Below are 24,569 nucleotides of genomic sequence, written 5' to 3' on the forward strand. Positions count from 1 at the left end.
GATTTCCAAATTGAAAAGCATTACCAACGACTACAAAAGGAAATAAATGTAATATTTAGTTTATATATATATATAGGGGTTTGTTAACACGCGTACGCCTGTTTTTTCAGTTTGTACGTTACCGGATTATAATAGACAAAAATATCCTCATTTATCATGGATTCTAAGTTTTAAGATAAAGGATATTTAAATAATTTTTATTCTCAAAATTAAAAAAAAAAAAAAACGAAACCCCCAAACTCTTATTCACCTCCCTCATTCCTCTCAACCCTTTCTCTTTCATNTCTCTCACTCCAACATTTTCTCTGTCATTCCTATTGCCCCAATTGAAACAAAAAAATCATAAACTTTTGCCTAACCCTTGTCCTTTTTCCTTTACACAAAGTGTTTCTTTTTCCTTTCTCTGTTGGTATGGGCCAACATTTTCTCTGTCATTCCTATTGCCCCAATTGAAAAAAAAAATCATAAACCCTTGCCTAACCCTTGTCCTTTTTCCTTTACACAAAGTGTTTCTTTTTCCTTTTTCTGTTGGTATGGGATACATGATGTAAGATTACAACCTAGAATTGAAAGAATTGTACTCCTAGGGAATTCTTCTATACCTATTTCTTTAATTTCCTTATGTCATTTTTTTATCATTGAATCAACTTCTACAGGCGTTTAGAATAAACTTTAACCATTGTGCAAGATAAAAAACAGTAAAATCATTTTTTACCTTTGAGATTTGGGAAGAGTAACATAAAATGACAAAGTTTATATTCATTTTACACATTAATAAATATAAAATGATTATAAAAGAGTAAACTTTTTCAATTTTTAAAAAATATCTCTGATTCAAATTGCTACCATCATCTTCAATCGGGTTGAGATGAGAGAAAAAATGTTGGAATGATGACAGAGAAAATGTTGAGATGAGAGAGAAAATATCTCTGATGACAAAGGGTTTCTGATTTTTTTTTTCAATTGGGGCAACAGTAGGGATGACAGAGAAAATGTTGGAGTGAGAGAGATGACAGAGAAAATGTTGGAGTGAGAGAGATGACAGAGAAAGGGTTGAGAGGAATGAGGGAGGTGAGTAAGGGTTTGGGGGTTTCTTTTTTTTTTCTTTTTTAGTTTTGAGAATGAAAATTATTTAAATATCCTTAACCTTAAAACTTAGAATCCATGATAAATGAGGGTATTTTTGTCTATTATAATCCGGTACACATTGTTAAAACGTACCAACTGAAAAACAGGCGTACGCGTATTTTTCTGACTTATGTTGTCTTACATACTCATTGACAATAAGTTTCACCTACCACACACATTGTTAGTTCATTAACGCCTTAGATCAAGGTAAAGCCCCTAAGCTAGGATCTCATGCTCCTCACACCACATACTCCACCATTTTCTACTTTAGATTGAATGATTATTATAGCGTCTTGATAACTCCCAATACAAAATTCACAATAAACATGTATAACATTCATAATAAACCATTTTAACAAACAAAAGATAAAAAAACACAAAGTATTAGAAAAACACAAAAAACCACACTGACGTTTATATCAACACTCAACACAAAAGCCCTCATAAAAGGGAACACTTGTAAGAACCTAAAAATATTATCCTTTTATAACTGGTAGTCTGACCTAAGTAGTGAGACTCAAATATTTTAATGTTAAAAAATTCAAAGTATAAATAGATATCATATAAAACGAGTTTCATTCTCTTGAGTCGCACGTCTCTTTATAAATTTTCCTTTAAAGCTTTTACTTCTTTATAAATTTTCTTCTGCTGGATCACCTGTTTGAAGATTAGAGGATGTCAGAGCGATTACTACGACAAAGTCTTCAAGTTTATCCAAAATAGTAAGTTAGTTTATGATATTTTATCTAGTTTTCACTTTTTCTAATGCATGTGAACAATTTTTCATTGCATGTATCTTATTATTATTATTATTATATTTGTATTACTATTATAGTTAATTTTGGATGACTATAATAGTTTATGTATGCTTGAACTATTTTAGTTTTATTAAACATGTGATTAATTCTATAGCACTGTTAATACTATTGAAAATTTCGGATATTATTATTAATGTTTTTAATTGAATAAATTAGTATAATATTATATTTACATGTGAATGCAACGAAATGGTTAACGGTTGAAGGAGGGAACCAACTGGGCTTCCGTAAAGTTTCCATGGGCCTCCAGGACAATTGGGCTGCTTCAGGACTTGGGCTAGACTCAGTCCAGTGACACCAACTAGCAACGGCACATTAGCTTGTGGTTCCATTACAACCTCGAAAGTCAGAACAACGTGGGTCGTAGGAGGAACAGAGACAAAATTAGTACTAAATTTCCATGTTGTGTTTATTTGATGATATTTACTGGTTAGTTTTGCAAACATTGTTTGACACGATGCTCAAAATATTTGCATGCACCAATCCAAGTGCTACGTCTGTATAGACAGGACCCTGAGTCATCCTTTTACCACTATTTTAATTTCTTAATTTCCATATTCCATTATATTAAAACTTTTCTACTTTCTGTCTTTTTAAATCAAATTGAATTAAAATTAATTTACTAAAAACTACTAAACTTCATAATAATAATTTATTATAATTTGAGATGTCTAATGATATGAGTCCTCAATTATCATTTTATTAATATTTTAAAAATACAACTTGTTAATTAAAGTTTAATAACGAATTGATTTTAATATTTTTAAAATTTGAAATTTAAACTGAATCAACACAATTAGGAACAGGTTTAATAGTTTCAGAAAAATTGCATCCAATTACACCAAAATATAAAAACCTGTTTAAAAACTGCATACTTTTGTCATTAAATGAAATAAACACCAATTTTATGCTGATTTCCTTTTATAATTTAATAAAAAACTATTTGATTTTATAGAAATAAAAATAACAAAGCATGTATTACAAATTTAAATAAATCATTAGATTCAGTTGACTTAATTCAGATTAAATTTACTTAAAACTAAAACTTTAACTGTTTGTTTAGATGAGGTAATTCTAAAAAGCAATTCAGTAAATCTAAAATTATTTGAGTAGTTTGGATGAAAATATTAAAACAAATTAAAATTTAAAATTTTTTAGTAAATGAATGAAAATTTCACATCTAGTAATATTTACAAGACACGTAGTACATACACATATAATTTAACTAATATGTCTTTTAGGTTTAATTTTAAAATTTTATATTTTAAAATAAATATTTTGAGAGGACATTTTATTTTAGAAGAAAAATTCAATTTCTTTATTTAAACAAGAACAAAATATTTTAATTGTTATATACTTAAATAAAACATTCAAATAATTGGTAAATCAATATAATTAGTTTAAATTCTAAAGTTGATCCAAATCAATAAGATATTAAACTATTTAATATTTTTAATTATCTTAGATAATCTGTTTTATTGGATTTGATAGACTTCTGCGATAAAGGTTAAATAACTCTGTTTACTAATACTTACAAATATTTATTACTTATCAATTTAAATTACAGAAAATAAATACTTGTCCTATACTATATAACTTAAAATACTAGTTAAATATATAAACAAATATAAAAGATAAAAGATGTAAAATGTATATATTAATTTCATATTATGATATGAAAGTATATATTTTGTGAGTTAGTTTTTAAAAATATAATCCAAACTGGCGTGGTGGTTTTTCTTTTATCTCAAGCAAACGGATCAAATACAACCTGCAATAGAGAATTGTGAATTTTGTATTTGTTACCTCATTATGTCGTGTGTAACGTTGGGACCTAAAAGAGAAGAGTAGTCGAACCTAGTCCTTCTCTCGTGTTGGAAATTCCCTGTTTAATCTAACGACTTGACTCACACGATACGCTCTTTGATCCTTCCTTCCTTCGTTCTTTGCAAGAGAGAGAGTTTGATTCATCGCCTGCAAGAAGCGTGTGGCACTGGCATTCCTTCTCGGAGAAGATGACCATCGACTTAGATTCCATCGCTCGCAAAGTCGACGTTGATAATCGCATTCCCCTCCGCTATTACTATCGGATTGCCGATAACCTCCTCAAGCAGGTGAATCGCTCCTTCTATTTCCATTCTAAATGCTTTTCGTTCATCCTTCATTACATTAGGGCTTTGCAAGATTATCGTTGCCCGAAATTTCTCAAACCGCAATAGGATCCTTTGGTTTATTTGTTTCTAGAAACTCTCCATCGGCGTTTCGCTACCTACAATTAACGAATTTCTGTGCGGAGGAAACTTCAATCCTCGCGGCACCTCGTGTTTGTGACCGTGTGTCAAATTCTTGCTATTTAGGATCAGTTTAACAGGCTCGTTTCTAGCCCTAGTTATCCATCAACGATACATTACTTAATTAAGATGTGTTTATGTGACCAGAACTTCATCATCTTGTAGCTTGTCTCATCAAACTGTTATAAAATCGATATAAAATTATAGAGCAAAAAATGAATAATGACAAATCACGGTGAGATGTGCAAGTTAGTGGCAGAGATGGAATTGAGTATGTTGCGTGAGTGCTTGTGCTTTGTTTGGTGCCCTAGTATACAATATCGAAACTGTTTAGGAATACCTGTGGTTTGCTAACTTCGTTATTGTACCCTGCTATAGAACTAGTTCTGAGTTTTGTGTGGAAGTAGAACAATTTGAACTTTGTTGTATTACGTTGCTACTGTCGTGATTAATGAATTTTGTTCTGTCTACAGGCAAGTATCTACAGGGAGGAGAATAATGTGGTTGACTTGTACATCATACTCGTTAGATTTTTAAGGTAAAATATGGAAGTTTCTTGGATTCTCATTACGGTGGACTTGTTATATTGCAGTTAATTTGAGTTAACATTTTCATTTTTTCCCTCACTTCCAATTTTTGATAATCTTTTTTCAAGTTTGGTTTCTGAAACTATACCATATCATCGAGATTATCATGCCTCGCTGCCCAATGAAAGAGCAGCTTATAAGAAGGTGAGAAATTGCCATGCCACATTTTAGGGTATATTTGTGGGTGTTTGTTTTAGTTTTTTATTCCTATATTTGATTTTGGTCTTGTTATCCTTGTCTATCGTTTTTCCATTACAGAGATCACGACCTGTATTGGATGAGCTTGAATCTTTGAAGCCTGAGTTTAAACGCCGGGTGGAAAAATTAAAAGACTTGCATGTAAAAGCTTCATTGCCCGAGGAAAATGGCTTCAATAAGGCTTTGCAGAGTTCTCTTAATTCATCTTTGGAGTGGCCGGTTGTCAATAAAAGTAATAACTTGAGCTTGGATTTTAAACAGGTGAGGACTTATAATATTTTAGTATAATATCAGGATACTGAAAATTCTCAATCTATTTGCATCTGTGCCATGGTATCTTAACTAGCTTCAACACCAAATGCTTTAAAAAATTTGTTTTAGAATTTTCTTATTGATTACTTGTACCATTTTTTTTGTGTTAATGGGCTTGAGTTCTGTTCAGATTGTTTATTATTGTCAATTCTTTTTTTCCCGACATATCTGCAGCCTTCTGGTTTCGGTTCACACTCTTCATGGAATTATAATAGTATGTCATCATCAGATTCCAGGCTTATTGATAAGCAGTTTCAGAAACTGTAAGTTTTTCTACCTATTCATATTCTACTATTTTGGCATATCTACAATTTACACTTATTTTACTAATAGGAGCAAATTAATTTTATGAGTGAATGCTTTTGGGTTTTGGTCATTCTGGGACATGGCTATGAAAATTTTGAATTGTGATTGCTTTTCTTTTTTTGCTTCCATTTTTGTCTGCAGTTGATTTTTCTTTTGTGCATTTATACGTATAACTGGGTTTAATATTGCGGGCTAAATAGCAGACACTCCTTCCTGTCTGCGTCTCCCCAATTCCCACCAAGCTTCTATTTTTGTCTGCAACTGATTTTTCTTTTGTGCATTTATGTAGAATTTTATAAATGGATGTAATATTACAGGCTTAATAGCTGACACTCCTTCCTGTCTAATTCTCCCCATTCCCTCAAAAAAGGTAAAGAATAAGCATGCAAGATAATGAATAAGGGTGTTTTGTTTTTAACAATTTTCTCATGTTATAGGTTGGCATAAGATATTATTTTTACTGCTTCCATATCTTACTGGATCAAATTCTAATGATTTATTCGTGTGTTACGATTGGTTAAATGCCATTTCAATTACTTGTGCGATTTTCATTCAGCACATTTTAGTATGTAGCACACTTATGTTTTTCAGTGGGATATACGTTTCCTATTATCCTTGTGATTTGAGGAGCTTCTTGAACATTTTCACGATATTTCAAAAGAAAAGAAGGTTGCAATATTGAAATAAGAATTGTGATTATTATTCTTTTGACGGCGCAGATCTCTTAGTCTACCTGCTCCAAATAAGGAGACCTTGTCCAGACACTCATTTTTAGGACCAAATGGCCTTCGGGGCCAATGGCTTGGACCTAGTACAGAAATAAAGGTATAAGAAACGTGACTTTCTTTTGCTGCCTTAGCGTGTCATATTTGTTGAAATATAGGGTTTTAGACATAGAGGGGGCAAACAACAGAATAGATATTGAATACTCTGTAAGGTGTGATGGTATGTATTACAAAGCATATCTGTTATAAGTCTAATCCTTATTTACACTATTACAGGATTCAGTGCTAGTTGAATGAGGAAATAAAAATATAAGGAAACATTGGGAATCAATCTAAGGAGATAGTCTAAGATACAGTAAAGATATGATATTATTTTCATATATTCTGTCAATATTGATATTGGACATTGTGCAGGTTCAATATCCAAGCAGTGATCTCACAGAAGTGAATGATTCAAGGTTTGACATTCGTATCCTAATTTGAAATCGTGTTCCATGTCCTTTTTATGTTTCATGTTCGTGAATTTTTGCTGTTCAAATAGCACAATTTTCATGTTTTTACTATTTATTATTTGTGCTTTTGTAGTCAATTATAGTTAAAATTATTCTTTTAAAACTGTTATTTCTTCTCTTTGTTTGATATTTTTTCTCATTGTGAGTTTGTAATGGCATCTGACTGTGAAATATGCTGAAATTTGAATGCCAAATATTGTTCTCAGGCGTGCTGTGTTTAGTTTTGTCACTCTAAAATATAAAAAATCCCACACACTTACGTTTTTTGTCGTTCACACTGATAGCTTGAATCCGACTGGGCTGTATGACATTGTGGCTATTAAAGATGGTGATCAAGGACCAGTTACATCCACCATGGACGCAGTTCTCTCCTTGGATGATGGAAGATGGTTGCATCCTTCCGTTGAGTCTGGTTCTTCTGTCGTAACTGAATCAAGGGAAGACCCCTTACAATCGCTCAACATCAAGCAACCTTTGCCACCTCCTGTTCTTGCGCAGGTGCACCCAGAATGTGCCCATATTCCTCCTTCAAAAGTTGCAGATCCAAGACCGGGACCAGCTAAATCTTCCCATGATTCTGGACTGGGTCCAACAACATATCAACACCTACATATTGTAAGCCTGTTTTAGTTTTGTAGTTGAAGTGTGACTTATATCTTGGATTTTGTTGGTCATTTATCATGACTTCTTATTTGTGTGAGCTTTGATTCTTCTAGTTCTTGTACTCTGTGAAAGTTATAATACCTTCATTCTGTGTTGCAGCCTGTCAAAATGATGGAAGATTTTTTGAGATTAGCTTCTCAGAACACACGGAAGAACTTAGAGACATGTGGTGTTCTTGCAGGGTCCTTGGTAAGAGATATTGTTATTCTGTGTGCTTCCAAGTTTCAGAAAATCTCTTGGGATGATGATTTTAACATTTTTTGTACTTGCAATTTGAATGTCTCTAGAAAAACAGGGTATTTCATATCACGACACTTATAATCCCAAAGCAGGAATCAACCTCAGACTCGGTAAGTTAATGTTATGTTTTTCTTTTTTAAATTTATTTTACAAGCTATTAAACTCCATCCATTGTATTTCCATGGTCAAAAAGCTTCACTTTTTGCATTTATCTTACTCCAACTATATCCTGACAGACAAAATATAACATTAATATTGCTGTGAGGTTGTGTTGCACAGATGTGGTGATTTGTGAATCCTGCATGATTGGTAATTATTTTTATCTGAGATAATTTCGTAACATTTGAGTTGAAAAGCTGCTTCAACCTCCAATGTTAATTGTAAATTAGAATTATTAGCCCTTATTTAAACAACAAACAACCAGTTCTTTAGTCAATTTTAGTTAGTTACCTTGGACTTTTAATGATTGTACGTGAAGAATGATAGGAAGAAAGTCTGGTTATTGTATGGGCTGGATGGGAAATACTAAAGCTAATAACCTGCATATCATAGCAGACTGCCTATATAGCAGGAAAAAGGATGAGAAGGGTATATGGTTGGTTGAGTTGGGCTAAATGCAAGGAAAAGGTAAAGAATTTAGCTTGGCATAATTTGATTGATGAATTGGGCCTCAGGGCAGTGAGGAAGCAAACACTGTTTTACGGTGTTTCTATTACATATTTTATGTTTGAGGGAGTGGATGCTTTCTAGTGGTTGTGATGTCTGTGATTGGGGTTTATGTCAATTTTTATATGAAATACCTGGGTTTCTATGAGATTGTAAAATGCCATACTGATTGTACTCATTACAAATGAAAAGGTATAACTCATTTCCACAGTGTATATAAATGCATAAACTCCAAATGTCATTTCAGTGCCCGGGATTTTAAAAATCCTTCATTAGTATCTGAGTTTTGAAAATATCATTTACTTTAGTCTTTGTTGGTGCAAAACGACACTGGAAAATAAAGTAGAAGACTAAGTTTAATTACTTTTTTTCAAGCTGAAGGGCTGACAGTTTATATTAAAAAATTTTATTACTAAAATGCCTAACTTGCGCAATCTTGAGAATCAGTTTAATATTTCTAGTGTATTATTATATGCGGCACATTATCAAGTATTCATTCTATTTAGTAGATACAAAGAACTGTTATTTTCACAGTTATCGAAGTTTTTCTTCTACTGTCTGATTTTTATTCAGTAATGGTGCATCTAATTGAATTTTAATATCCAGTGTTCAACTTTGAACGAAGAAGAAATATTTGAAGTTCAAGACAGCTTATCACTCTTTCCTTTAGGTTGGATACATGTAAGTGCCCCCATTACTCCCGGCTGTTGCTTATTCATTCTTTTAGTTATATCCATGTGTAAATATTATTTTACCCTGGACGGTGACAGCAAAAAAAACTTTATGTGAAGCATTGACTTTTCTGATATTGTATCTCCAGAATTCAAGGCTTCTGATTTCAATTAAAAGTAGTTGCCAAAGAAATTTTTGTTGCTGTCATGCTTAGAGTAGTAAGGATAAGAATTACTCATCAATTTTGATAGAGACTTGGAATTAAATTGGTTACACTAAAATGATTAATTAATTTACTTTATTCAGTAATTTCAATATGATTAATATTACACAGATGACAAAAAAGTCCAGAATTTTGGCAGTTTGTGGGGGGTTATTTGATAAAATAAAGTGGTGGGAGTAGGGACCTCGTGCAAGAGTTAGCAGGCATGCCAATTGCTAAATCATTCGGTGAACGCTTCTGGCAAAATAATTCTGCCTGTTACGTTTTTGCTTTAAATTTTGCTTTGAGGAAAGCAGAAAAACATAATGCACTTGGTGCCGCAGATTAGTAGTGGTAAGAATTAAAGGATGAAATCCATCTTTTTCATTCTCTTTACCTGCTGGGACTTTGGTTGATATAAGATATTTAATAGGAAAATGAATAAATAGTCAAAACTGTATCTTACTATTTGGTTCTTGGCAAAGATTTTTCTCTTTCTTTTTTGTTGCAGTTGCTACACCCTTTCAAATCTTTTATCTGTATTCTAAAGATGACCTTAAGCTATTAACTGATGTTTTGATGAGTGCGTCAATAATATTAATATGATTGAAGATAGCAAGCCTTCTAATTTCAAGCAGACTATATTAGTGTCCTTCTGTAGCTCTTACCTTCTGTTTTTCTTTAACCCATTTTAAGTTTGCAAATTTTAAGTTTCAGTATTTATCTTATTTTTTTCGATTTTTCAGACACATCCATCACAAACTTGTTTCATGTCTTCAGTGGATCTACACACTCATTACTCATACCAGGTAATAGATGCCACTGTAATTTCAATTTCCTGGTTTTTCACATATTAAGCTGGTAAACAGTTGTTATATAGCCCTCTATGTTTGACTACGGGGCTTAGACAAGAAACGGTGGCCGTAATGCTAGATAGTTGATTTCTTGTTATGGTGATGTTTGTGTAATTTTTAGAAGATGCAAGAGATTTGATGATGTCATGCACTTTAACCTAATTTGCATGAGAGTTTAGGGTATAATGTATGAAGGAAAACGGCCTAATAACTTGGATTATGTTAGTAAAGCGACTGGAGTACAAGCTTTATTTTCTAAATTTAATAGAAGAATTTGGAACAATGAGCAAGTGTACATATATTTCCTTCTAATTGTACCTAGCTGTATATTTGTGGCTTCGTTTCAGATCATGTTACCAGAGGCAATTGCTATTGTCATGGCCCCTACAGATACTACTAGGTAAGTTTTACTAGCAATTGTGTATTTTTTTCATTATCTTTGCAGATTAAACTAGGAAGCAATTGTGTATTTTGTCATTATCATTGCCAGATTAAGCAAGGAAATATATGCATAACCCTGATTAGATTCGGAGTGTTGACCGTTATTTTACATAACTTTTTTCCAAAGAACATGTCAGACACTTTAAATCCAATCACAAGATCTTAAATTGGAATAGGGAATGATTTATTTCTTTTTCTAGTGATTGATGGAGTAAAGATCAAAAGAATATGCATGAATTTAATGAATGATTTCTTTTTCTTATCTAATTTACTTAATTCTTTCCCCATGTTGTGTGTTGCTTGTCATGGGCTTTTAATTCATAGGTCATCAAGGATGTGCACTTTTACTGGTCTAACCATTGCAGTATAAAAACGATAGGGTTATTAGATGAATCCACGGAAAATATATGTTAAAAAGTTGTAAGTATAATTATCTCATAGGTTGCTACTACCCAAGTTTTCCCGTACCCCAAGTCCCAGTCTTGTAGTTGAACCAATTGTCTTAATTCTACTGTTTTTTTATAAAGATTTTGCCTTCATTCTGTCTTCTAGGAAGTTTTCATTTCGTAATAAAATGTCTTTGGCATGTAGACTGACTGATACCTGCTTATTGAAACTATTTGAAGTTTGTCTATCTGCAGGGGTTTACCTTTGATATGCAAATGAGAAGTCTAATGCCCTATTTCAATATGGACATAATATTATAAGCTAGTTTATTTAAGAAGAGATGATTTTGATTTATTTTACTTTGCCACTAATAAGAATTATACATTTATTTTGGCACTGCAGTCCACATGGCATATTTCATCTATCTGATCCAGGTGGTGTTTCTGTAATTCGTAACTGTCAACAACGTGGATTTCATCCCCACGAAGAGCCTACGGATGGAAGTCCAATATATGAACATTGTTCTCATGTCTATATGAACGCTAACTTGAGGTTCAATGTTGTTGACCTTCGAGAGCGATGATTGATTGAGAGTGATGAACGTCTGTAGACAGGTTACAAGAATGGTGATTTACTGCATCTTTTCTATCAGATCGCAATGGTATAGGTGGATTCTTTTGTATTTATGAATTGAGAAGAAAATTATTAATCGCCAATCCCTCGATTTTGTATTATATCTGTGAACTTGTGTATATGTTACTTTATACTAGGTGAAGGAAATTAGAAATGTAACTAAATTACTTCCCCAAATACACAATAGTTGTTGGCGCTTTCACTTTGGTACTACCATTAAAAATAGAACATTAAATTGTAATTTGAGTTTTAAACTTCATATTAATTATAAATTTCACAATATTATTTCATTTTAGTGAAAATTGAGGTGAGGTTTTTGGTTTGATTTACATTTTGCATAATTTTCACTCTCTTCAAATTTAACTCAATAAAGGAAAGGGTTATTACTTGATTTTAGGGTAAATAGTTGGTTTAACAATTGTTGTTTTGTTTATAATATAATAAAAAATGAAAAATTACAGTTCTATACTAATTTTATCTAAGTTACTGTTAATACGCATTTATCTATCCGTAGAAAAAGTCTCTCTTTTTGTTTTGTAATTGGTTTTTCAATTCTAATATATAAATATTTTCACTTGAATAATTATTAAATATCAAACATATATTCAATTATATTAATTATTAATGATAAAATTTAAACACATTTAATATAATTAAAATTATTGTACTAACATTGAAATTTATTTTATTTAATTGAAAATAAAATATTTAAAAATTTATTATACTGTTTATTTTAATTTTAATTAAATCACTTTTTAAATTAATTATTTGGACACTAAAATAAAATATTTTATTTTTAACTCTTATTTGTTCACTTAAGAGAATATAATCTTTATAGGTGCAGACTATCGTTTGTAATAGACAGGCTAAATAACAAAAAGTAATAATTTTAAATTTTAGTTAAAAATTGTAGAAGGAGAAATAAAATTAGATTTAATTACGTTTTCCCATTTAATTTGGGTTATTTTAATTTTAATTACCCAAATTTAGAAAAGTTCGTTTGGTTCCTTAAAATTGAAAAACTATAATCTTAATTCTAAACATTAAATTGAAAAGTTCTTTTAATTTTGCGGAACTTAACATCCTTAAAGATTTAGAAAAATTAAAACCATAATTACTTAGAATTTCAAGATTAAAAAAGGTAGTTAAACCTAATAATTACAAATTTACATAACAAACTACCGAAATTCCCTTATACTATGTGACTTAGGAAGAAATTTCGGAAAAGGTTAAAGAGTTATTTACAAGGGCTCTTTTTTTCTGTACTTCCATATTTTCTTTTTGCACTTCCATATTTTCTCTATACATCTTCATAGGCTAGGTGAAAAAACATTTTTGTCCTTATCATCTTTTTCTATCTCCGTTTGCTACCGTGTTGCACCGTAACCCTGCCGCATTTGACCCATGTTCTCTATTAATAGAACCTCCTTTGTTTTATCTAAAGAGTGTTTCTCCTTGCATTTCCAAGAGTTCTTACTACACCTCCAAGTGAACAAATCTATCCCTCAGTAAATGACGAAGAAAACAAAAAGAAAAGATAAGTAAATAGTAATTACTGCTTACCTTCTTCGTGGAAGAGAATCAGGTATAGGCTTTTTAATATGGTTAAAGTTGATTTCTCTACATTTCTAAGCTTAAGAAACAAATCAAATGTTGAAATTTGTTTTAAAATTCACGGATTTGGAAATCTGATTAGAAAAAATCAAAATAAGTATCTAATATATTATAAATTAGTCTTTATCTCTAATCGATATACGACTTTTAACGTTAAATTAATCAAATTTTATTTGTAAAACATGCATAATTCATCCGGTTTCACAATCCCCGACTAAGATTTCAGCAGATAGAAGATATTAAATGATATCGTTTTTAGATAAGAAAGTTCTACATGTAATATTTTTTAACAAGACAATTCCACTCCACTACTATGATTTACACGGTAACACTAGACATTTGTTTTTGTCTCAAAATGTAACACAGTAACTATTGTAATTCAATGGGAAAATGCTAAAAATCAAATGTCACACAGCAATTGATTGAGGTGTTCTGTTACAGTTGCAGGATTTCTGCAACGAAGTCATCAACCAAAGAATCAAATATTTGGTCTTCAAGCACTGCACCAAGTTGAAAAGTATCAACCTCAAAATCTAGCCATTGTCCATATTGGATGCTCATGTCCCTATCTACCAGTTCATCCACCATTGAGTCCCCCATATCTCTCCAACTTGAAATTTCCTTCCACACTTCCTTTGCCAACCATTCATTTCTTCTCACCATTGCAACCCCTTTTGCCCACATTTTGTAACCTCCACCAACATAACGCCTGCATCTCAAGTCCAAGCACTCACTCACACAATCAAATATAACTTTCCTTCTTATTCTGCACTCACCACCATCACTCTCTAACCTTCCCCTTCGATTTTCCAACTGGTTGAACAGATGAGGGTTCACAATCTCACGAGCTCTGCCAAGAGAAAAGTCCATGTACATCAACTCCACATTACACAATATATCATTTACATACTCTAACTCCCATGTGCTTGATTGTCCAATCTTCATTTGGGAACATGTACTTGATTGTTTCCTTAGCATGGTCCAAGCTGATGCTGAATCAAACAAGTCTCTATAGCCATTTCCTGAGCCCACAACTTGCTTCCTGAAAGTAGATACTGTCAGTAGTGATCACGGCCATGTATGTACCTTTTAGTTTTCAAAATTGTTTGATAGAATAGTTCTACAAATCTCACATTCAAAATCTATTTTGTTTTGGAAATTGTTTCTAAAGCAAGTGTTTTAAAAAATAAATTAGATGTTTTTTTCTTCTTCTATCTTCATCTTGTTCAACATATCCCTCAATTTCACACTGTTAGATGTGTCCTACACGCTGTTTACCAGTTGTTTGAACAGCTTTGTTAGATTTTATTTCTAAAACCAAAGACAGTTATGTTCTTCTGACTCATAAATGTCTAATTTTAGAAGAAATAATATATTGTCTATGCTCAAGCAGAAGCATGATGCCACTTTTACCTCCTTTTTTGGTCTTCAGAACTGGAAGCATTCGCGCTGAATGGAGATTCACAGCTTTCAGTGGAAAAAGAAGGATCAAGAACAGATATTGGACTCGGCTGTCCTGAACTGAATAACCCTGCTTCCATAGGATTCATCTCACACTCCTCCATCTTATCAAGCTGTAAAATATGTTGAGTTGATTAACGTTCAATGGTTATCATAAGGAATATTATGCCTCCTACCAAAGTTAGGCTGATTCTACAATACAATGCTATTGATTCTTTCAATTGTATTGTATTACTTTTTTTTCATATTTTACTTTAACACCCCAAATTCATTTCCACATTAACTGCATAAAAAGTTGTCATTTGTGATTTGAATTAACTAAAAAGGGACCATAGCGAGACCCCAACAACCTTTTTCTTCTTAGGAAATGGAGAATTAACTTCCAAATTTAACCATAATGTAAGCAAGCCTAACTTCTCAAAGTTGGAAATTTAACTAGAGTCTTGCCATTATGTATTCATGATAGGAAAATGATAAGAACAACAAATGCTAAAATATTCTCACATACCCGAAGCCTATGCTGGGATGATAGTTCTGGAAGACAGGTGCGGTTACTGAATAATTTATCAGTCGACATCATGTCTTGATCTTTCTTCTGTTGCAACACTGGAAAGAGGTTAAGTGAATTAAGGGTGGGTGACCCTGCAACTTTTGGTGCAGTGCTGGAGGGTGACCTTGCTTTGAGAGAGTCATCACAAGAGTTCCCAATTCCATATGTTAACTCCCTCAACTTCTGATCCAAAAGAATACCCAAGGCATCACCACCAACTGCACTGTATCCTACAGGAGACCTTGCATTATCAGTTTCAGTATCAACCAACACTCTTCTAATATGCTGATCCAAGGAATTTAGGCCAGATGTCTCAAAACCAGAATTGTTTCTTGTCAAGGGCATGGTAAATGTGAAGGAAACTACATCCATGTCTTTCTTTTTTACTTCTTCAGCCTCACCATGGTATTTATTACTAACTACATTAGACTGAACAGGCTTCTGTGATTTGTCGATGAATAAATTATCAACAACCCTATCATTCCAGTCCCTGTCTGTAGACCTCTTCTTCCTTGGGAAATTGTTTGTACGAGTATACAAGACTTCCTTTTCACTGTCTGAAACACTCGTTGATGGTTTTTTGGGCCCAGCTTTAGATTTTGCAACGGATTTATTACTAGAGCTTCTATGTCGTCCACTAGAAGAATCCCCAGTGACAACTTTTCTACCTTGTGAATTGGAAACCAATGGCTTTGATGGTAGTTTGTCTTTATCCATTGGACAATTCTGTTTCTGATTATTCTGCCTGAGAACACCAGAAGCATCTTGACCAGAGGATTTCATGTGCAGACCTTTTTGAACATTAGCCTTCAGAGGCTTCTGGGAGTTTTTAGTGTCACATTGCTCTCTCTGCTCCACTAAGCTTTTTCCACTACTAAAACTCAAGCCTTCCCTTCTTTGAACATTCACTTTTGCTTGGATTGCAAGTGATATAGATTTCCCTTTATTTTTTGAATAACAATGTTCATCTACTTGAGTAGATGATCTGATAGGTGTATCCACAACTCCATTCCAACTTTTGTTCAAAGATTCTCCTTTTAGATATTTGGCATCGTTAGACTCAGTCAACCTATGAGAAGTTTCAGAAAGCCTACTAGTTCTAAGAGGGGTTTCTCTTTTTCCTTTTGTATCTCTAACTCTAGAGGTCTCTGAAGATGAACTAATTAGTTGTCCCTTTTGTGAAGCCTCCACTTTTTCTTTAAGGTCTCTGACCCTCAATGATACTGTTGATGATGTTACCAGAGGTGCTTTAGCCTTTGTAGCAGCTTGGCGTCCAGGTTCAATAATTCTTGCTGCAGCTTCCATTATGTATGTGGCATTATTTGATGGAACAAAGCCAGGATTCTTAATTGGGGACAAAAGTTTATGGTGAGTAAGGGGAATAGATTTAGCTGATTTGGGAGGCATTACTTCTGTTTGAAACTTTTCAATGGGCCTGCTACGGGTCTGTAGAGGCTTCTCCATGAAGTTCCTAGAGGTTCCCTCAGCTTTTTCAACCAACTTTCCAGAATATAGAATCTGATGATCATGAAGATGATTGAGATTTTTCCTCCAGTACTGCACATCTTGAATGCATTGGCTGTCAAAATATGGGGTAGAATATGGATCAGAAAAACTAGAAGACGGCAATGAATCCAATCCCATAAGCCTGGCAACTACACCAGGGGCCCTGGTTCCACATGCTTCAGAATCTATAACAGATGTAGCACAGCTATGGTCACCACTATCTCTAATACTTCCCCCTATTCCAATTTCATCATCTTCGTCCACCTGAAAGGATTAAACAAGTAACAGCTAAAGCTTCATCACAAATTATATAAAATAATATTTTGGAGCACAGTTTATAGTGATACCAGATAGGGAAGCATCGTTGCCAAGTTGCCATCAACTTTTCTTCTTTGTTTCAAGGACTCTGCCAATTGTGAAGATAAAAGAGACCAAAAGCAAAACACAATCAGTTATAGACTGATAAATTTATATACAAGTACAAAAATCGACAAGAGACATAAACCATTCATCAAATTTTGAGGTACCCGGCGTGGTTGAAAATAATTTCTTCCGTGATTTTGAGGTCCAGTCAAACATGTGGAAAAAGCCACCTTCATCTTTTGCTCCTTCTTTTTGAACTCTCATTTTCAAAGCAGAATTTAATAAACCTTCAAGCTAAACGATGAAACAAAAAGAAAGGTGAATGCTGTTAGTCGAAATAGATGTTATATAGGGGAAAGGAGGAAATCGTTTATTCAATTGTCTGAGTAGCAAAATAAACAATTAATAAAGAGGCATTGAAGAACAGAATACATTCCTTGAGTTTCCATTCCATTCCATCCTAGAAATTCAATGATCCAAACATTGACAGTTACTGCTATTTCATTCTTCCAAACGTAGAATGACTTACTAGGAAAGCATGATTCAATCTCAATAGCAACACACAGGATAACTGGCTGAATTAATCGATTATCAACTAATGCAATCCAAAGCAAATCATTACATAAAAAGAAAATGACCAAAATTTCAGATGATCATCTCGAAGTTTCTTTCGAAGGTAGAACAACAGGACGCGATGCTAGAGTCAAAACAATGAATTTTTTTTTTTTTACTTCTCGGACAATAGAATCTCACACGGTTCCAAAACTCGATACAACTGATCACGTGGAATAACCGAGAAATCCTATACTAAATTTGAGCTAAAATCAAGTACAAACATATCATTCTTAATGGAAAAAAAAAATCGAGTATGAATGGAGAAAAAAATAAAAGCTTTTTATTGGCCATAGATATCTAAGAAAAACTCACATCTTTTAGTGGAAAAAGGGAAACATCTGCTTAATACATGCATTACTTACCTATGATGTGATGTTGTTACCTCTAAAAATCTCATCAATTACAATGACAGAAACAAATAGATACCCTCACAAAGCCAAATTGAGGCCATTGAACAACCCAGAAGTGAAACGAAACAAAACAGCACAATTGATACACATGACATGTGCATCCAACTTGATTAATCGTCAACACAGCAATAGCCAAATAAAAACACAAAAAAATTCAAAATCCAGTAAAAAAAAAAGGACATGAACCCATCAAAGAAAACGAAGAAAAGCGCAAACTTTACAGTGTCATTCGAGTAAGAGCTTACCTTGAGAAGGCGAGATGAATGAGCAAAGCATTGCGGTGTTTAGAACACTATAAAGCTGTTTATATTGGCATACATGGGAAACGGGTCAGTAAATGCATCAAATTTGAGGTGAACTGAAGAAGGAAGTGCCAGCTCCAGTGAGATCGTGCAGTTCAACGTTCCAGTAGTAAAGGGAAACACAAATTAAATGCTTTTTATTTTCAAAGAAAATTTTTTGTTTGAAAAAGAGAGGCCTTTTTGCCATTATTGAATGTGAGAAAATGGGAAACTTTCTAACGTCTCTCTGCGAGCGATGACATTTCAAATTCCTAACTCGGATACATGGTCCATTGTTTGACTAACTGCCACGTGTCAACATCTTCGTTTTCTGTCTCTTTCAAATTAGGTCACCCTAATTTTTTTTTTTTTAAATATACAATATGATTGGAATATCAAAATATATAAAATATTGTTGGAATATATATATATATATATATATATATATATATATATATATATATATAATATGATTTAGATCTAGATACAACATCTTTTTCTTTCAACTTTAATTTTTGCAATACTATTATTAAGTTGCATTCTTCTTTTAAAATACTTCATTTTCGGATTTGACATGTATAAAGTTACTTTTTAAAGAGTTAAAAAAACTATTTTAAAACGAATTATAGATATTTACACAAGAATAATATTATTATATAAAACTCTTATTAGATATGTTTAACCAAATAATAGTTCAAAAACGTAAAAATTATTGCATCATTAAACGGCTATTTACTTTAGTTCCATAAATTAAAATTAAATAATGCGTAAACCTTCTCAATATTTTCTTCTCTTTTAATGTGCATTTCACACACACTATTGTTGTAGCCAATTGTAAAAAAATCTCCCTCGACTATTCCAAACATAAATCCCTTTTTTTATTCTTTATATATTTAATTTTCTTAGCCATTTATCATTTTATATTTGTCGCTAATTCAAAGAATTTGTTCATAGTTAAAAGCAACTTTACGTCAAAATTTCTAAACATTGATCCATTATAAATTTCAACAATAAAATAAGTTGTGCAACGCAGGTATTAAAATGTAAGTTAATTTAATAGTCAAATCTACGATGATTTTAATTAATTAATAATGTAAAAATGTCTACACCGAGAAAGATATGTAAAAATTAAAATATAGTTTTAAAATTTAATTTATTTAAAATAATATATGATTACTTGATAAGGTATATTATATTGGACATTTATTTGGATAAATTGGTTGAATTTAACTTATAACATTTGATAGAATGGTATCATTGATTTTTATTGGTGATAAAATAAAACTAAAAATTAAATAGCTATTAAGAATTTAATTTTATAAATTTTTGTTTTTTATTTAGATTTATGGAATTAAATTTATTTTTTAAATAGATTAGTTTATTCAAAATTTATACTCGATAATGCAATTTATTTGAATTTTATTTTTAAAAAAAAAAATTCTTTTACTAATAATTTATTATACAATTTTGTTTAAATTGTCTTTAAGATAATTTATTTTTAATACTTTTTTTTTATAAACTATTCACGTCTACGTGTGTTTTTCATATGGATAAATAAATTAAAAAATAATAATAATAATAAATATATACCCATGTCCAACTTATTTCATTCTATAAATTCTTCTGAAAAAATAAATAAAACGAAAAATACTTATTCTAGTACCTTTGTTTTGTTATATTTTGAGTATTTTAAAAGGCAACAAGTTTTAAAGAGTTTATATAATGGAATCCTTTATATAATGGGATTTTGTGGTTCAATCTAGATTAAATTTTAGGAAAATTCAAATTTAATTATATTGAAAATTTAATTCAAAATCTAGGTCTATTTGAGAATTAACAAGATGTTGTTGCTTATTCTATGAGACGAGTTTGAGTGTTTGAACGTGCACAAAAACCTCGATTCAATCTGGGCTTGAAAAATAAGGTTGAAGCTTGTTGAAAAAACTGGTCTTGATTAAGATTTTGCAAGCTAAGGTTTAAAGATCAAATGTAATTTCTTCTAGATATATTATGACGATCTTCAATATTTCATTGAGTGGGTTTAAGTGAAAGTAGATGTAGACTTGAAAAAGTTACTTACTAGAATAACTTATCAAAATAATAATAATAATAATAATAATAATAATAATAATAATAATAATAGTAAGTTTATGAAATGTTAGAAATCATCAACTAGAGATAAGACGAATTCAGTGTATATAAGAGAGTGTAACTTGATCTGCAAGCGGGTTTTGTGGGAGTTAAGTTAGGCTTAAAGTCTATTTAAGTATAAAATTTGCATAAGATATAATTAAAATATAAGTTAAAATTGATTTTAATCAACATCAATTAGGGTTTTTTCAAGCAAAAATGGTATAACTATTTTTAATCGAAGTTGATCAGAGATTATCGATGATATCAGTGAATATTTTTTAGTTGATATTAATTAGGCTAATTTTTTTAACTAATATTAGATGTTAGTCATTTTCTCTATTCAAGTATATAAAAAAAACTGTTATTCTATTGATGTTAACAGTATTTTTTTCATCAACGTCAATTAGGGCTTTTTCCAAACGCGCGCATGTTAATCCATTGTCCGAACATGATTTTTAGACTATATATTCATTATTAATTTAATCATACACGTTGATGCTTTTGAAGTATATATTTAATTTATAATACGTAGAAACGAAAACGAAAACTCGAATTTTGTAAGAGAGAAATCGTTCAACACCGACTGGAGGTAAAAAATAGAAGCTTCTTCCACTATTTGTATCAGACATTATTCTGTTTAGTGTTTGAGATAACCATGCCCAAAAGCAAAGATGCCTTTTTGACGACAAAACACCTGCAGATCATACAAGTTTGTCATACATATACAATATCAACCACAAAATTCTTTGCTTTAATCACTCGAAGAGGTTAATCAATCATCTCAGACACACGCTTGCCTATGTTTGCAAACAGTACATATAATTACTATTATTATGTTACATAGGCCAAATATGTCTACAATCAAAAGCTTTAATTACAACCTATGCATAACTATACACTATATATATCATTCAGATTCCTTTTTCAAATACTGTAAAATGAAATAGACTGTTATTTTAACCCAATCATTATGCTTTTGCACACCGATAGAAGTAGGTTTTTCATAACTGAGTCTAATGTAATCTTGAAATAAATCAAATTATCTGCTTCAGAGAGAATGCAGCTGACAGATAAAAATGAAAAAAATTATACAACATTCACTGAATCTGAGTGGATATTGGAGTGAAAGAAAAGGAATTGTAAAGTAATAGAATATTGTATGTTCATAAATAACTCAAAAGGAAAAGAGAAGCTACTCACAGCTATACTCAGAGAATTCTGGTTAAGATAGATTATCAACCGTACAATCCACAGTAAAACTTTATGAATGTGTTTCATAATTTTACCTAAACTAAAATTCATTAAACTTGAATTAGTTTTATAAATTAAGTGAAAAATTATCTTGTTATAGCCGATGACATCTTAATTAGTTAAGAATGAGACAATTCATTAATTCTCCCAACATATCTAACGAATCATTTCCATCTTTTGGTTCTACTCTTGAGTAATAACAGCAGAGGATGTGTATCTCGGATATATTAATTATATTTGGTGCAAGTATTTCAAATCCAAAACCATGACAGTTAAAAGCCATTTAATCACAGGAAATTTACAAACTTTGACGCATCATAGAAACAAAATTGGAAACTTGTAAAGGAAAATCAAACTGCATAGAGAGTAATGAATCAATCTAAGTCATGACGTTCCCATCCTCATCAGAATCACGTACGTCCAATTTCTTAAAAAGCCAGCTAGTGATTCAGAAAGAAAAGAAAGCAAAAAAACTTGTAAACATTTTGTATAGGTATACATGAAAATAACTATATATAGGTTTTACCTTAAAGGAAGAAAGGTACTACAAAGACCTAAAAGAAATGGGCTAATTATCTCACCTGGTACAAAGGGAAGTTGAGTTGAAGTTGTGTGAGGAGGAAGCTAGAGTCTGAGGTTGAGATCCACATCCACGTCATGGTCACGCGCTGGAACTTGCAGGAGCAGCGTCCCTGCACCATGAAATTGAAACAAAGCTGCACTAGTTGCACTACCAACACTGACGTTGGGTGAGGCATTTGGATGAGGAACCAAACATCCTTTTGGTACGTTGTTGTATGGTTCTTTGAACCTATGGCCATGTTGTTGTCGAAGATTGAGAAGGTATTTGAACTGGGCTAGCTTGGCACGTTCCCTCCTGTGCGCATTTTGGTGTCCTCCAAGTGCTTGAGAATTTGTGAATTGGCGGCGACAGTACCGGCAGTGGAACCTCTTTGGACCATCTTCACGGGCTATGGCAGCCTTCAAGTTGAAGGTGAAACCAAACAGCTTCATGGATGAATGTTTTGAGACATGAAATTAAGGAGTTAGTTTGTTGATTATAAATGACAGATAATACCATACTAAGTTTGAACAAAATATTATTGTTATTATTATATGTGTATCTGTAGCAGTGATTGGAGATGGAGACATGATTTCGTGTCCATATATGAAATGGTCTGCAGTTTGGGCCCCCATTATATTAGGTAAAATCTAATTCATGACTCCGATATTTTCTCCAATATTTTATCTCAACAATAACAAAAATAATAATGATAAAAATAAAAGGTTAAACCTATTTGAAGGTTTTTATTTTCGTGGTTTTTTTTTCAGATTAGTCTCCGTATTATTTTTTTTGCCAATTAAGTCTTTAATAATGAAAAATTGACAGAAATTGACCATTGCCGTTAAATGCAGTTAAGGGAGTTAAGTTTTAGTTTACCTGTGCGGATGAGGTGGCCAGATACCTTGACGTAGCGTGCAGAGAACCTATGGAAGTGAGAACGCTACGTCACAGGTTCTTTGCACACCACGTTAAGATATTTGGTCATCTCACCCGTACAAGCACAAGTAAGCTGAAACTTAATTCATTAACTGCATTTAAAAGCAAGGACCAATTTTTTTCAATTTTTCACTATTAAGAACATAATTGGCAAAAAAAAATAATACGAAAACTAATCAAGAAAAAACACAAAAATAGAGACCTCTTAAAAAATGTCGTATAAATTCCATTCATTTCTTTCTATTCAATTTACTATCTAGGGGGAGGTGGTTGGATTCATGTGACTTACGTGTCAAAATAATAAATAGGATAAATAATATACTAATGTTAAAACAAAAATATGGTATGATTTCTATCTTCTGTACGTAAATTCGGATATATTAGGTCTAAGTAAAATAAATTTAAACCTTTTAAAAGTCTCAAAATCAATGATTGCAGATAGAATTGAAAAAGTATCCAATTCAAATTATCATTTAGTACTTCAGGCTGATATTAATTATTTGTGTATAAAATTAATAATAATTCACATGAATAGTTGAGGATGAGTTAGTCCTTTCGTTTTTGTCCTTTCTCACATTTGGTTTATGAAAAAATGAGACCATCGGAGCAGCTTATCATCCTGCCTAAAAGTGTGGACTATTTTTTCTGGTGTGCTCCACATGACATTTGTTTTAGGTTTGTACTTTGGTTTGCGATATAGTTAAGAAATTATTTGTTTTGTAATTTTTTTTAAACAATATGATGTATAGTATGATTTTAATAAATTTATGTTTATTTAATTAAATTAGTAGAAATAATAAATTTTATAAATTTATTTTTTAAAATAAATAATATTTATAATTTTATAATTTTTAAATACAAATTTATTAAAAATATAATGACTTTAAAATAGACTGATTAAAAAAAAACGTGTAAGGAATTTAGTTTTGGATTGACGAGACATGAATGACGAGACTACTTTTAATTGGATTGAAGAAGAAACTTGAATAAAGAAATTAGAAAATATTTTTTTTAATAATTTTTTTTATATTATTTTTACAGGTTGATTTATGTGATAACTTATTATTAATTCGTTTTATATATATAAATCAACAATATGGTGATATATAATTTATTATTAAAAAATTATTAATATAAAATCTTAAAAATTTTACTAGAAAAAAAACACATGATGACATACTTTTGCCTCTATGCCCCGTTAACTACAAGATAAAAATTATTAATAAATTTTATTTCAATAATATTTTTA

At 31.5% G+C, this 24,569-nt stretch overlaps 3 protein-coding genes across 3 annotated transcripts; 1 reads left to right on the top strand and 2 right to left on the bottom strand.

Moving 5' to 3' along the window:
* The first annotated feature begins 3,724 nt into the window (after positions 1-3,724).
* On the top strand, positions 3,725-11,873 carry LOC106769095 (AMSH-like ubiquitin thioesterase 3). The gene is made up of 14 exons (XM_014654567.2): positions 3,725-4,060; positions 4,711-4,775; positions 4,893-4,968; positions 5,083-5,283; positions 5,509-5,597; positions 6,360-6,465; positions 6,780-6,823; positions 7,162-7,492; positions 7,640-7,729; positions 7,828-7,890; positions 9,053-9,127; positions 10,067-10,129; positions 10,522-10,574; positions 11,405-11,873. The coding sequence occupies exons 1-14, from the start codon at positions 3,962-3,964 to the stop codon at positions 11,583-11,585; spliced, it is 1,536 nt and encodes a 511-aa protein (XP_014510053.1). The 5' UTR covers positions 3,725-3,961; the 3' UTR covers positions 11,586-11,873.
* Positions 11,874-13,503: 1,630 nt separating this feature from the next.
* On the bottom strand, positions 13,504-18,647 carry LOC106765799. The gene is made up of 6 exons (XM_014650538.2): positions 18,400-18,647; positions 17,294-17,423; positions 17,114-17,172; positions 15,219-17,030; positions 14,663-14,823; positions 13,504-14,291 (listed from the first exon to the last, which is right to left on the bottom strand). The coding sequence occupies exons 2-6, from the start codon at positions 17,391-17,393 to the stop codon at positions 13,685-13,687; spliced, it is 2,739 nt and encodes a 912-aa protein (XP_014506024.1). The 5' UTR covers positions 17,394-17,423; positions 18,400-18,647; the 3' UTR covers positions 13,504-13,684.
* A 3,796-nt stretch (positions 18,648-22,443) lies between these two features.
* Positions 22,444-22,833, bottom strand: LOC106766530 (zinc finger protein 6-like). Its single transcript, XM_014651252.1, has one exon. It carries the CDS (start codon positions 22,831-22,833, stop codon positions 22,444-22,446), a length of 390 nt encoding a protein of 129 aa, XP_014506738.1.
* Between the last annotated feature and the right edge of the window lie 1,736 nt (positions 22,834-24,569).

The sequence above is a fragment of the Vigna radiata genome, chromosome 7 (genome assembly GCF_000741045.1).
Source record: "Vigna radiata var. radiata cultivar VC1973A chromosome 7, Vradiata_ver6, whole genome shotgun sequence".
NCBI classification, from domain to species: domain Eukaryota; kingdom Viridiplantae; phylum Streptophyta; class Magnoliopsida; order Fabales; family Fabaceae; genus Vigna; species Vigna radiata.

Bases quoted from the DNA above. Each gene is read 5' to 3' on its own strand.
- LOC106769095 (XM_014654567.2), top strand. From the start codon at position 3,962: ATGACCATCGACTTAGATTCCATCGCTCGCAAAGTCGACGTTGATAAT. The intron at 4,969-5,082 runs GTGAGAAATTGC...TTTCCATTACAG, and splicing joins AAAGAGCAGCTTATAAGAAG to AGATCACGACCTGTATTGGA. The intron at 5,284-5,508 runs GTGAGGACTTAT...ACATATCTGCAG, and splicing joins TGAGCTTGGATTTTAAACAG to CCTTCTGGTTTCGGTTCACA.
- LOC106765799 (XM_014650538.2), bottom strand. From the start codon at position 17,393: ATGAGAGTTCAAAAAGAAGGAGCAAAAGATGAAGGTGGCTTTTTCCAC. The intron at 17,173-17,293 runs GTACCTCAAAAT...CACAATTGGCAG, and splicing joins ATTATTTTCAACCACGCCGG to AGTCCTTGAAACAAAGAAGA. The intron at 14,292-14,662 runs GTAAAAGTGGCA...ATCTACTTTCAG, and splicing joins TCTGAAGACCAAAAAAGGAG to GAAGCAAGTTGTGGGCTCAG.
- LOC106766530 (XM_014651252.1), bottom strand. From the start codon at position 22,833: ATGAAGCTGTTTGGTTTCACCTTCAACTTGAAGGCTGCCATAGCCCGT.